We start from the raw sequence: 14,672 nt of genomic DNA, 5'->3' as shown, positions 1-14,672 counted from the left end.
TTATTAAAATGGTTTTTAAATGTGTAAATAATCTTGCTCCAGAAATTATATGGCAGTTTATATCAAAAAGGGGAAAGGGAAGTGGTGTGTGGCCAAGTATGGTGACCCATAATCAGAATTTGTGTTCTGCATTTAACCCATCCAAGTGTACACACAGTAGTGAACACACACCCGGAGCAGTGGGCAGCCAATGCTGCGGCGCCTGAGGAGCAGTTGGGGGTTCGGTGCCTTGCTCAAGGGTCTCACCTCAGTCGTGGTATTGAGGATGGAGAGAGTGTTGGTGATTCACTCCCCCCACCTACAATCCCTGCCGGACCTGAGACTCGAACCCACAACCTTCAGGTTACTCTCTATCCTAATGGATAGAGTCCAACTCTCTATCTATTAGGCCACGACTGCCCCAGAGTAATAAGGGGGTTACTACGAGAGGTGCAACTAATCAGAATTGTACAGTACCAAAGACAAAAACAAAATTTGCACAATCCACATTTTCAGTTCAAGGTACATTGCTTTGGAACAGCCTACCAGGGGTGCCTACCAGTGGTGGTGATGGCGCAGTGGATAAGACACATGCCTTTGGTGTGAGAGACCCGGGTTCGAATCCACTGTGAGACACCAATGTGTCCCTGAGCAAGACACTTAACCCCTAGTTGCTCCAGAGGCGTGCGACCTCTGACATATATAGCAATTGTAAGTCGCTTTGGATAAAAGCGTCAGCTAAATGAATAAGTGTAAATGTACCAGCTGAACTGAAAATACAAACAGAGTTGAACATTTTTAAAAGAAATTTGAAAAAGTGATTCAAACAAAAGCAGGTATGTGAACACTGATGGTCATACACAGTCTCATCTTTTAATTTTTATTTCTTTTTTTTCTTGTACTTTTGCTTGTTTTTTTGTGTGATTATTGTTCTTTTCTGTTCATTTCTATTCATCAATCAATCAATCAATCAACACTGAAAGGTATGACGGTTTCACCAAAATTGTAATATAATGAAATATTTAATACAATAGGCTACGAATACTAAAATACTGTTTGAAAGTTTAAAAATGATGAAAGATCAAAAATGTTTCTTGAGGGACCAAATCAGCATATTCAAATTATTTAAGATTGATCCCTAGTGACCACAGGAACCAGATGAGTCCTTTGCACAATCTGACTCTGCTTTAGCCTAGATTTAAACTACTGATTTTGTCTGGCCAGAGGAGAATGACACTATTTCGACAAACTATTTCCCCGTCTAAATACTGTAAAGCTGATATAAGCCACCCAGCTTTATATCAAGCCGCATTTTGCATTGTTAAAAGCACTATACAAATAATATTGACTTGACCACTTAAAACGTTTTAAAATGTAATAATATTTCACAATAGACCTATTACGCCTACTGATTTTACAGTTTTTGTCTCCAAATAAATGCTTCTTGTGAGCATTAGAAGCATAAGATACCTAAAAAAATCTTTAAGCATTAGTGTAAGTTTAAAATAAATAGAAATAGACAAAATTAAAGAAATAATTCAAGATGCCACATGTGGAAAAAAAGGCAAGTTTATGAAATTGTCCATGAAGCGATACAATGATGACCACTAGAGTGATTTCTGCTGACTGCATAATAAAAAATAGAGAACTAGTGGCATGTTCCTTCTAAATGTGTTTGTGGCGAGTTATTTCCTGTATGTGTTTCCTCTTCTACAACATTTAAGAGCAGTACCTCCTTGCAGACTCAAAGCACTATCTGTCGTCCATCGGTCATCATGAATCTAATAACCACATTTCTGCTAATGATCTTAACAGGTAAAGTCAAAATACACTTAAAAAAATCCAACGGCTCTAAGGACAGCTTTTGTCCAAAATTTGTTCAGATTTTATACCTGATAAAAATCTCACAGAGGGCAAACTTTATCTTTCTCCACAGGACATAGCACATCTGAATATCTGCAGAAACTCGTCTGCTCCTATGAGAACAAGAATATATCTCTGAACAGGCCCAGGGTGTGGTGCAAAAAAGATGCTCAGGATGAAAACTGCTGTACGGGCTTCTCTTTCCAGCGAGATGTCAACAATTTAGAGCAAGGCAACATAGCTGTGGAGGATGATGGAAAGTCCTTCACCGTCTCGGTAAAGACACTCACGCAAGGGGATGGATTCTACTGGTGTGGATTCATGACTGAAGACAAGGTCATAGTTAAACTGGCCGAGGATTACTTTACCAACAGTAACTACTTTTCTATTTCTCTTTAGTTGGTTTCCTGAGTGTAAGAGACCACCATGTTCAAAATACTTTCAGCATGTTTTTAATTTTAAATTCCTCAAATTTATTTAAAAAAAATTATCTCTGGAATTTACGGTAAAGAAAAAAAAGCAATTGCGGTTAGTGAAAATTTATGGTAGCAACATTTAAGGTTTTATGGATTTAAGTAGTAAAAATCGTAGGCTATATTTTGTTAATCCATATAAGCTGATGTTAATATTCCATCCTCCAGACGGGTTTGTTCCTGAAAAATATCAAATGTGAAGTGTCACAGCAAATTTTGAAAATTCAGTTCACGTTTTTTTACCGTAAAAAGACAACTTTTTTCACATCCAAAAACTGTAAATTTAAGAGTTTTCTTACTGTTTTTCACCATAACGTTAACTAATTTTTACCATAGCATTTTAACTGTCTTTTACTATTAAAAGTAAGATCATTTTTTACAATTTATTAATCTATGATCATATCAATTGCAGCTCCATTTAACTTTGTTTGGTCCATCCTCCGCTGGATTTTATTTATTTTGCTCCCTGTGACGATCATTTCAACTCACATTTATTCAAACCGTGAGTCCTCACAAACCACCTCAATACTAAAAAAGCTTTCTTTAAAAACACATCTTTAACCTCTTTAAATGTTTATTTTTATTTGATTACATGTCACTCTGTTTTGCTGACCATAGGAAAACATGGAGATACAAAGGTAAGAGCGCACACGTTCATTTGTATCTCATTTAGTCTCCGCTGATAACATAAATAAAATGTGTTTTTAACTCAAATTATCCAATTTGCAGACAACATAACACATTACATGATGTCACATTCCAAAGAAAAGCGGTGGAAGAATGAGGCTGTCACCTTTACTGAAGAATAAACAAAATATCGTTTAACTTCGAGTGTAAATGTAGTTTCTGTTGTTGTAATTCCTTATAATTGTTTTGTTTTTTTAATACAAAAAGGTTCAGTGACAATAGCAGCATGACAATAGTATGTTTCATCTGTTACGTAAATCAACGTACAATGTTTTGTTTATAAATAACCTTATTTTTATTGCATGTGTCATTCATGTGAAATGAAATCTTATAGGAATATATATATATATATATATATGTATGTTTTCTTCCTTTAAATAATATAGCTGAACTTATCAAATTTTCTTTACATATAAAACAACGAATGTCAATTTAACAAAGCATCAATTCAACACAATTTTGATGTAAGGATGCATATAGAACAACCATTTCATTTTTTTTATCACTGCACACACTATATCAGACTTGAAACTTAAGTGAAGTTGAACATTGTCTGCTGTCGTTGCTAACTTGTTTTCATTATTAGTACAAGAGAAAAAAGTTAAAAATAAACTTACAAAATGCAATATAGCCTCAATGAAAAAAAAAAAGAGGAAAAAAAATATTCTAGTATTTTTGTATTGATTTCAATTTTCAAGCAACTGCACAGTTTCAATCAACAGTGATTTCATCAAAAATTAGGCCAAAAAACAACAACAAAAAAATGCATTATAGATATTTTCTTGTAATTTACCATCATAAAACAACAAGGTAGGTAGACAAAAACAATTGAGTGCAAAAATTAAAAATGGCATAATTACAGACAGATAAAAAAAACCTAAAACACAATTTTGCCTAATTACACAGTAGATAGATTTAAATGTTTTATACAAGCACACTTTTAACTGGTCTATTTGAGCTCTTTAAAGTCTTGCATTTTCACCATAGCTTCCTTTAAGGCATTTCCTGATTTAAAGATTGCGAAAATAGTCATGTCTGCTATATCGTAACTACGCCCCCATCAAGAGTGCATTTATTGATCAAAATTCTTTATATTTCTAAAATATGTTTCTTGATATGTTTCGGAAAAACAAATAATCCTACCATGAAATACAGTATATTTATTTCAAACACTAAACACAAAGCAAAACTACACAAAGCCAAGCTCTCAGAACATCTATTGAGCATAAATACCAATTCATCCACATACACAAGGCAACTGATAAAGCAATAAAATCAATGAAATACGGAGTGGTAGTGGTTCACATGTGTGATGACAAAAATATTGCAACCATATAATAGCGAGCATGTAAACATTCAGAAAACACAATGTTATGAGAGAAAGTGGTCCATTTCAATCCAAAAAAAACGTAAAAGGTCAAATTACATGCAAGTAGCAATTTTGCATGGCTTTTCCACTTATTGCAGTTTGAGCCCAAAGAGTGTGAACTACGCCTGCCATTCCAAACTCTTCAGGGATGGAAGGTGGATTGGAAAGTGTTTGTAGCACATGGAAAACCAGTATGAAGCATTTTGTAACCTGTCAGTCAGATCAACACATCATCAAGTGTTGGGCTGCCAAAGAAAGCATGTGTTTTTGTGGTTTTTGATGAGAAGCTTGCACAAACATTTCTTTAGCAGAGAGAGAGTGTCACAGTTCCTCATAGTCGCCCTCCTCTCTTTTCGCTGAGCCTCCTTCTCCAGCCAGAAAAGCTTCAAGATCATCAGTTTTCTTGCTTCGTGACTTTCTTTTTCTCTTTTCCTTTTCATCTGCAGTCACACCTGCCTCATCTCTTTCCTTTTTCTTGTGTTTGTGTTTCCTCTTGCTGCTTTTGTCATCATCCTGAGATGAAATACAAAGTAGTTATACAACAAGAGTCTACAATTTCATCTTTGAATGATTGAAATCGAGATAGATTTCACCTTTTTCTTTTTCTTCTTTTCCTTGGAATGTTTGCTTTCTTTTTCTATGAGAAGAAATGTAGAAAGCATTTATTGATGCAAGTATACACTCCATTCAATTTTCTCTTAGATTGTCTCTTATTCTGACCAAGGCTGCATTTATTTAATCCAAAATACAGTAAAAACTGTAATTTTGTGAAATATCATTACAATTTAAATGTACAGTTTTGTGTTTTAATATATTTTATTTGTGTGATGGCAAAGCTAAATGTTCAACAGCCATTATTCCAATCTTCAGTGTTTTTTTCCCCAGGATTCTTTGATGTATTGAATGTTCAAAAGAGAACAGCATTTATTTGAAATGGAATATAATGTTATAATATTTTGTAAAATATTACAAAATATTTTGTAATGATAAATGATAAATGATAAAATGATAAATGACTTTACTCTCACTTTTTAACAATTTAATGCATCCTTACCGATTTTTAAAAAATCTGTATTTTTAACTTAATATTTAATGTGTTAACATATATATATATATATATATATAATGTAATATTAATGATCTATTATTCATATAATAGTTATTATTAATAAAATATGTAATTTTATTAACAAATCACAACAAAAAACTGGTTTATTCCTGTGACTTGCCATCTTGTTCCTCGCTGCTGTCTTTGCTTTTGATGGCCTTTTCCTCGATTCCTAGACCAAAGAGGTCACTGTCATTCGTGCTTTTAAAGGAGAGTACAGTAGGTTTTATGGGCTCAGGAATTTTAGCTGCGGTGATGTCATCATCGGATATATCAGGAATGTCATCTCTAATTGGGAAAGATTCCTGGAGCAAATAAGAAAGCAAAGGTCTTTTGGGTTAAACTATCCATCCAAACAAGTCACCAAAAACATAACCAACAATGCTCATCATCATCAACTCAGTACCTCATTCACTTTCTGCATGACTTCCTCCTCACTCTCAAAGTCAGGGTCATCCATGACAAATGAAAGCATCTGTATGGCCACAGGCTCGTCTGGATCTGTGTCAGAGGACTCCACCTGAGCTAATTTTTCTTTCTGTTTTACAACCTGCCCTTGGGGATCTGACAGGGCTCCTGCTTCTGACGCTGTCTGCTGTGGTTGTGTATTGTGTACCGGAGTGAGACTGAGAATGGAAGCCTCTACGTCCTGACTGCTGACACTCTCCTGGGCTTGAATCAATGGCTCTGTGTGGATAGGTTTTGGTTTGTCCTCCAGTGATAATGAATCCATAGCCACCCTGAATAAACAAATAGTATTAACAATCACCATGAAAATCAGACTGTGTTCAGGAAACAAAATAAATGTTGCTCACAACACAAACAAAATGCTAAACTTGCTTCATCGACTATTTACAAGTTCATTAAGATCCCACTAATTAATATAGTTTCATTTTATCAATAACTAAGGCTTTGTCCAAATACCCACACTTGCAGTCTTTGCACTTGACTACTTAAATGACGTATTTCCTGTGTTTGGCCCAAGTGTTCAAGTGAGGATGAAAACCACAAGTGTGTGTCGAACTATTCATTATCTGAATAGTTACACACTTATAGTGCTGAAAAAACGCAAGTGTTTACACAGCTTTATTTAAATTTTAAATACTTTGCATTTTAAAATCAACTTCTAAATGTTCAGTAGTTCCTAGAACATGACATAATTTTAATTTGTGGTGCTTCTAATTAAGTGATAAAAAGGAGTTGCAAATGTTGTACAAAATAAATATGACCACTACTCATCTTTGCACCAATAAAACGTAAAAACACTGTTTTTCTACCAAATTATTTGTAATATCTAATCATTATTAATATTTAACTTACATTGGAAAGATCTCGGCAAAAAGTCTCACGATTTATTTCCAGAACATGATGCATGATGGGATACACAAAGCCTGGAATAGCGCTCTTGCACACTTACTTCCTGTCATGCACACACGCTCTCAGGTGGCCAAGACCACAAGTGTGGGTATTTGGACAAAGCCTAAAGCCAGGATTCTACGCTTACAGGTGAGGTTCAGGGTTCAGATCTTCATCCTGAGCAACAGAAGGGTTTGGACCCTCCTCATCACTGGAGAGAGTGATGTCCAAGTCTTTAGTGGGGATAGAAGCTCTGGGTTCAAGTTCTGCATCATCAGGGTCCAAATCATCCTGGAACTCAGCGACCATGGGGTTCCCGTCCTTTCCTTCCCCATCACTAAAATAAACATGTTACAAATATGAATGCAAATTCAACTTTTTTTTGTACTGATCAGCTGTATTGTCTCAGACAAATTCACAAAGAAACCACTACATGTAAGAGTTCATTTACATGTAAGAGTACACCACCAGTTAAAAGTTTGGGGAGAGAATATTTTATTTTATTAATTTTTTAAAGAATTAATAAAACCCTTATTCAGCAAATGATCAAAAGTGACAGTAAAGTAATTTATAATGCAATATAAAGTTATAAATGCTGTTCTTTTTTCATCACAGGAATAAATTACATTGTACAATATATTAAAACCGTTATTTAAATCGCAATATTTCACAATATTACTTTTTTTTACTCAAACAAATGCAGTTTTAGTGAGCATAAGAGAATTATTTCAAAACCATTTTAAAAACCTTATTGATCCCAAACTTTTGAATGGTAATGTATACTGTAAATAGCATTTCACATAATAAAAGTTTACAAAGAATGCCTTTTTTTAGTATACCCTTGATGTACCTGTCACTATCTGCAGGGCCCGCAGCAGAGGGCTGGGTGTTCATAGCTGGTTTTGGGTTAGAAGGGAGATTGTCCTCCAAGAAGCTTTTGTCTAGTCCTTCGTCTGGCACAAAATCATCCACGCTCTGTACTGTAGGAGGAGCCGCTGCAGATACTGGATCTGGCTCTGTGGAAATCCAAGAAGAGGTCACATGATCTGGGGCAAAAACTGCTTACATTAAAAATATATAAACAGCAGCAATTACAATGAGGTCCAATCAAGAGGAACGGTAATGCACGAAAAAAAAAAAAAAGATATAGTGAAAACATATTTTTTCGAAATGGATTCTGTTAGCTCCTTTAGGTGGTGTGCAAGAGCTAATAAAACCCTCTCCATAACTCAGGAATGCACATGGTCTTGTGATTTTCTATTGATCCACAACACATCCTTATGATGTGCACGAGTCCTAATCCTCCCCATTTTTCATGGCTTTGTGGGTCTCGCTCGGGGAAAAATTTGTGTGTGTGAATTCCTCTTAGCCTTCAAATCTCTTCTGCAGTTCATAGTATTAGAGCAGTCCTTTAACAATGAGTCACTGAGACACTAAACATTTGAAGAGGAAAGTCATAAAAGCTGTTTTTAGTCCCATTTAAAAGCTCAAAGCTTCTGTTTTGAGTGTTTTCTAATACGACAAGCACACTGAAAATTTTATACAGGTGTTATACAGCAAAATATACAAGAAAAATGTGAGAATGTCACAAATGCTGTTGGTTGAAGAGCTTACAATCAATGCAGCTAGAAGCTCCGTGCTAAAACTCACCCTGGGCGACTGCTGGAGGATCCTGGGCGGGAGCGGAGCCAAAGAGCCGGGAGATGAAGCTGCGTTTTTGGGTTTGAGGAGCAGAGGCAGAAGCCTGAGCTGGAGCGGAGACCGTCGGGCTGGGGTGAGCAGGGGAAGGGGAGGGAGAGGTCACAGCCGCTTGGGTTGAGGAGAGAGGGGGAGGAGGAGGGGACGGAGAGGGGGATGGAGACTTCAGAGTCTGGGAGGCAATGGGAGGCTGCTGGGGGCTACAGGGGCTGGAGCTGCTGGTGGAGCATCCGCTCTGAGGAACGACGGGAGACTGCGAGCCTGAGGAGGGGCTCTGTCCGTTAGCAGGGCCGGGAGAGCTGTAGCCTTTACTACGAGAGTCTTTCATTTCCAGGAAACTGAAAGTTATAATAAACACCTACTGTATCATAAGAGTCAGACACCACTGACTGCAGTTCAGAAACTTAAAAATAGGCAGTTGTGGATGTTCTCATAATTTCAAACAGCCCAACAATATAACTTTTGTGAAGGAATTTACGCTACTATTCAAACGTTTGGGGTTGGTAAGATTTTTTGAATGTTTTCAAAAGAATTCTCTTGCATTTATTTGATCAAAAGATATTGTGAAAAATGCTTTCAATAAAATTTTTTTTCTGTTTTGATATATTTTAAAATGTAATTTATTAATGTGATGGCAAAGGTTCAGCAGCCTTTACTCTAGTGTTTATGATCCTTTAGAAATCATTCTAATATGCTGATTTTGTGCTAAGAAATGACTTTTATCAATGTTGAAACCAGTTGTACTGCTTAATATTTTTCTAGAAACTGTGACAAACCTTTTTTTTCTCCAATAAATAGATCATTCAAAGAACAGTATTTATTTAAAAAAAGAAATAATTTTTAGTATATAATATAATATATAAATGTCTTTGTCACTTTAGGTTTATGCAGTTATTAAGTAAATAAAATAATTAGACAATGTATTAAAATGAGTGTATGAGCTTAAAGTACTAATTAAAAAAAAATCTTATTGACTCCAAAGTTTTGAACAGTTGTATAGCCGTATTTGCATGGAATGTTGCTGATATTTAATAATGTTTTGACTGTCCAGCAAATGGAATTAAACTACAGGAAGTTTATGTGGGGTGTTCTTTAGTTCTTACATCTCATAATTCTGGTCTTCTGTCTCCTGCTGAACTGTTAGCTCCTCTAGCGTGGCATCGATGTCCAACTGATTGGTCTCTAGCTGTCGTAACAGGGTCTCTCTCTGTGGAAGTTGGCAGCAGAACAGAAAATTAAAGTTTCATTCACTATCCTTTCAATGAAAGCTGTAACAACTAAGATAATGAGAACAGAGATACAGGCAAACATGCAGAGAAAGATTTCTGTGATCACTGATCTCATTTGTGCTGGGCACATGACATATTATTGAGCTTAGATGATATTAACAATTACAAAAGACCACTAACTTTGTCTGGTAGCTGGTTAAGGTTTGATTTGAATAAACCTTTAGCCTTGAAGAGATATTCTAGGCTAGAAAATTGACCTGCTTACCTGAAGCTGCAAGAATGGAATATTGAAAAATCGGTGCAAGTATTTTAAACCAAAACCGTTCTTCATGGAAGATTCTGCATAATGGATGTAAGAGGAACCAAGGGGTCTAAAAAAATCAGTGACATCAAAAATTAATAAAGCCCACTGAGAATAATACAAGATCTTAAACAACTCATTAGTGAACATAGTCCAATATTTCTAATCTTAAATTCAACATTAGAAACCATAATCAATGTATATGAACGGATCGTGAAACTAAGTGGCAAATGTCAAATACAATTTTAAAGAAAGTCTATGAAGACATTTTATATTTTTCTCTTTGTAATAATGGATAAACTGATTACTTGTTTTCAAAGAGATCAGAAATGTATAAGACGACAGTAAAAAGGGTCAATTTATTCATTTTTGTTGACTGCAATGATCTTACCTGTTAAGGCCAGCAATGAAGTCACGGATGTCATCAGGCAAAACGACTCTGTGTTCTCCCATGTCCCGGTAATTTCCCAGTACACAAACAGGCACATGAGTGGGTACCTTAGGCAACTCCCGCAGAATGTAATTATAAGTCCTATTGGATCATGAAAAGCATAGATTTGTAAAACAAAGTGCTTGTTTGAGTTCTGTACGATGGAGAAGTAGTCTGTAGAGATGCTGATTGTCTTTGTTCACTTACCACTGCTTGGTGATGTCAAACATCAAGATCACACCATTGCAGTTCTTATACACGTCTAAAAACTCAGCATCCAAGGCCAGTTCACTCTCCGTCTGCTAAAAGGCGTAGAGACAATTCTATTTTATTGTTTCTGAAAGATGTGTCTTAAGCTTATTTTATTTCTCTTATGCTTTTTTATTTTTCTTATGCTTATAATATTTTTATACTTTAAAAAACTGCTTACTATTTGAATATTTTTGAAAAAGTTATTTATTCATGTGGCAGCAAAGCTGCATTTTTAGCACGTATTAGGCTACTCCAGTCTTCAGTGTCACATGATCCTTCAGAAGTCATTCAAATATGCTGATTTGGTGCTCAGGGTATATTTTGCATTATTATTAGTCTTGAAAACAGTAGTAAACCTGATAGATATTGATAGATTATCACTATAGATTTACCTCTTGAGGTTCATTCTCCAACTTCAAGGTTTCACCTCTCTTTTTCCCCTTTCCTAGAGAATGTCAAAGCCAAAATATTGTAAGGATAAATCAAATTTGACAACTTTTAATTATTTTAACAACAAATATTTTTTTCTGGCTTCTTCCTTTTCATAAAGGAAGCGAAATTAGTGGCATTAGCAAGAGTTTGTGTTCTGTGGTATCTGGGTATCACCACTGCACATCTTCACGTTCCGTTATTTAGATCAGCAGACATGTTAGACTAGTTATATTTGTACTCTGCCAGAATGCAGCGAGCGAAAAGTCAGTCAACACAAAATGTTGGCACTCAGATAACAGAACAAACGGATCAAGCACAGGCAAGTCACAGCCTAAAGTCTACAATCTCTGAAGTTTCTCACCTACACCTTCTGGAAGGGGGATTTTTTGGCCTGGTTCGACAGCAAGTAAGAAAAATACCATTAATACATATGACTGGGGATGAAGGGGGGCTGGATGAAATGGCTTCATGTATGACCGTCAGAATGAGATGGAGTATGTGAATTATTAAACAATGACATGCATTACTTGCGTAATCTAAACTTGGCATTAAAAGGCATAAACGAGAAAATGCATAAAGGCTAGAACACGCTACATGAATTTTAAAACCTCAACAGATTTATGAAAACTAGGCATTATACACTTCCAGACTTTGTAAATGCTTACAGAGAACATTTGGACATCACACAATAAACAGCTGAGTGTCACACACTAGCAGACGTTAAAGTCATTCCAAAGGTCACACACAAACATGCGCCTTGTTGCTAGAAGACGCATGAGACAAATGAAAACATTGTTTTAAAATTTGCTTATAATATAAAACATGTTTAATGTCCTCCAAATGGATGGAATTACACAATGAAGCAAAAATAAATATATGTCTGTAAAAATAAAAATCTGTCAACTTTGCCTAAAATCTGCTTTCAGACTCTCAGCAATTAGCACTGACTCCTCCAGACTGCAAAACTGTGTAGTGTGTTCCAGCCTTATGATAAATATGAAAATAACATCTACACTGATCTACATCAACACAAGGCACCTGATCTGAATGCTGAGAACTTATTTGTAACAGACTGGAGGAAACTCACCTTTATCCACTACATCCCAAACCTCTACCTTCACCACATCATCAGTAGCTGAAGAGAAATGACAAGAATTTCAGCAAGTCTGGAAAACTGAACTCGCTTCCTTACATTTCTTTCATTTATTTTGCAGTGATTCTAAGTAACGGCAGTACAAATACAAATTTTCTGCAGCCTCAGAATTTTACTGGTTGATTTTGACTTTTTTCTTAAAGGAATAGTTCACCCAAAATAAAAAAATATATACCCTCAGACCGTTTGTTTTCTCTGTTAGAACAGATTTTGAGAAATTTAGTGTTACATCACTTGCTAACCACTGGATCTTCTGCAGTGAATGTGTGCCACTGCCATTAGAATGAGGGTACAAACAGCTGATAACAAATTCTGTACTGATGAAGAAGCAAAATCTTGGATTTTCATTTTTGGGAGAACTATTCCTTTAATTTTTACTTTGCCAGAAGTGCTTTGCAATGAGCACAAGTAACATATTGGACACAAATACAGCCATGCCTGCTATCAAAAGCAGGATGCCTCAGAGTAAATTACAGCCAACAGGTTACAGATGGATGTAAATACAGAGGGAAACAAACTCTAGATCAATTACTAAGCCTCTAATGTTTGATACAGGCCATTTAAAGCCGTACAACTAATCTACTTATCCTCTACCTGACAAACTGCATATTTACCTTGATGTAAATCTATTTTGACATATTTAAGATGCAGAAACGGAAAGAAGTAATTAATTAGATAAAAATAAAACTCACTTCTTTAGTACAAAAGGCTGTTAAAAAAATTCAAAAAGCTTACTTTTGTAACTCCAGTGAATACTAGTGACCTGGATCTCCTGAGTGGGAATGTACTCTTCCTGGAACTTCTTACCCTGCAGCCGATGCCACAGGGTGCTTTTCCCAGTGTTTCTATCTCCTCGAATAACTATCTTCACTGGAAGACCACACATAACATGTTAGAGCTTGCGTTAATAATCTTATCTCTAGCACACACACAGTGCCCATGGGCTCCAGCAACACAGACTTGATTTGTTGTGACATGTTGTGTGTGTTATGATTTAGTCCAATATGTAGGCCTTTTATGGATTAAATCTGGGTACGAATTTGAGCCAAAGCAAAGAAACATCAAAACAATTAAATAAACTACAACCAATCTAAAAACTCACACTTTCTAATTATTTATTATCATTAATAATACATTTCCCCTGAGGGTTTTAACTCCTCAGGCATTTGACTTACTGTTGTATTGAACCCCTTTAGCAAATCTTCTCTGCAGACTCTGGTTCATTGACTGCAGGCCAGCAGGGATGTTCTTGTCCTTTACCTGACCAGTCGGCTCAGAGCCAACGAGCTTCTTCAGAGCGGAAAACATCTTGACCAAACTATGCCTCTAGATGTATATTATAAATATTGAATATTCTCGTCTCAAATAGGCTTCTATGATGTCCCCAGGTTGTCTGTCTGTGAGTAGACAGTTTTCTTGCAATGCTCATGAAGCATTTCTACACTAGTTCAAGAAGTGAATGAGTCCTGCTTTGGCACAGCATAATATCTCACAATATATTCATCTCTGGATCCTCTTCCAAAGAATGACACAGCTACTGCAGTCCAGCATTACAAGACCCTCATTCAAGTGCTGATCAGCTTCTGCTACTACAACATACAAGAAAAAACAACTGAACTGAATGAAGCTGCAATGCATTGTGAAGATATGCAGCTGTAGACATATAAATGATATATAACATGGATTGACATGCTGCAAAGCACTGCAGTAACTAAGGTTGTGTCTCAAATCCTAGTAAGCTGCCTAACTAGACAACATTTTGGCACACCATAAACGCGTGGAAAATAATGTCCAAATATGCTGTCTAGGTAAGCAGCTCGCTAAGTTTGAGACACAATCTGATTTCTACCATAATAGAAAGGACCGTGATGTTTAAATAATAATAAAAAAAATAGTGTAAGCAAAATATATTTTCAAAATATCTTTTTAAAAACGCAAATTGTACATAAACTAACGTACTATTGTGGATTGCTGTCAAGTCAGATTTTTGACAGCTGCTTGTACATACTAGCCTGCTAACGCGGAACTGACTAACGTTAACTGTATATCTTACAGATTTCTCTCAGATTTGTGATGCTCTTGTACTTACAGTGGTATTGTCGTCTATACTAGACCAGCTGAGTGCTTGGATCCAAAGTTTCACATCTTAAATGTGGGACTTGCTGTGCAATGTGCTCATCCTGAAACATCTACAGCTTATATGAATGTTGAAATCATTGAAATGTTTCTCTGTGTATTTGTGAAGCACGTAGCGGTAAGGTTAGCTACGCTCACGAAGACTGCATTTCAAAATAAAAGTCTCGATACGAGAACCAAGGCTCACTGAAAATCTAGAGAATGAC

The 14,672-nt window shown here is 36.0% G+C and overlaps 2 protein-coding genes across 3 annotated transcripts; one reads left to right on the top strand and one right to left on the bottom strand.

Annotated features, from left to right (window-relative positions):
* The first annotated feature begins 1,685 nt into the window (after positions 1 to 1,685).
* On the top strand, positions 1,686 to 3,299 carry LOC306869921 (uncharacterized protein). The gene is made up of 5 exons (XM_079416869.1): positions 1,686 to 1,794; positions 1,916 to 2,215; positions 2,728 to 2,817; positions 2,934 to 2,953; positions 3,045 to 3,299. Exons 1-5 carry the CDS (start codon positions 1,755 to 1,757, stop codon positions 3,051 to 3,053), a joined length of 459 nt encoding a protein of 152 aa, XP_079272995.1. The 5' UTR covers positions 1,686 to 1,754; the 3' UTR covers positions 3,054 to 3,299.
* A 369-nt stretch (positions 3,300 to 3,668) lies between these two features.
* LOC306869919 (rab-like protein 6) lies at positions 3,669 to 14,611 on the bottom strand. 2 transcript variants are annotated; one of them, XM_079416867.1, is made up of 17 exons: positions 14,420 to 14,611; positions 13,506 to 13,919; positions 13,066 to 13,200; positions 12,265 to 12,312; positions 11,539 to 11,568; positions 11,138 to 11,190; positions 10,701 to 10,795; positions 10,455 to 10,595; positions 10,028 to 10,133; positions 9,637 to 9,740; positions 8,486 to 8,871; positions 7,686 to 7,851; positions 6,984 to 7,172; positions 5,886 to 6,219; positions 5,601 to 5,784; positions 4,965 to 5,008; positions 3,669 to 4,884 (listed from the first exon to the last, which is right to left on the bottom strand). In XM_079416867.1, the coding sequence occupies exons 2-17, from the start codon at positions 13,636 to 13,638 to the stop codon at positions 4,693 to 4,695; spliced, it is 2,340 nt and encodes a 779-aa protein (XP_079272993.1). In that variant the 5' UTR covers positions 13,639 to 13,919; positions 14,420 to 14,611; the 3' UTR covers positions 3,669 to 4,692. The 2 variants fall into 2 exon arrangements, with proteins under 2 accessions (XP_079272993.1, XP_079272994.1); XM_079416868.1 differs by lacking the exon at positions 11,539 to 11,568.
* Between the last annotated feature and the right edge of the window lie 61 nt (positions 14,612 to 14,672).

Source organism: Barbus barbus (genome assembly GCF_936440315.1).
Source record: "Barbus barbus genome assembly, chromosome: 5".
Taxonomy (NCBI): Eukaryota; Metazoa; Chordata; class Actinopteri; order Cypriniformes; family Cyprinidae; genus Barbus; species Barbus barbus.
Note: the sequence above shows the minus strand (reverse complement) of the source record. Positions and strands in the feature narration are given on the sequence as shown.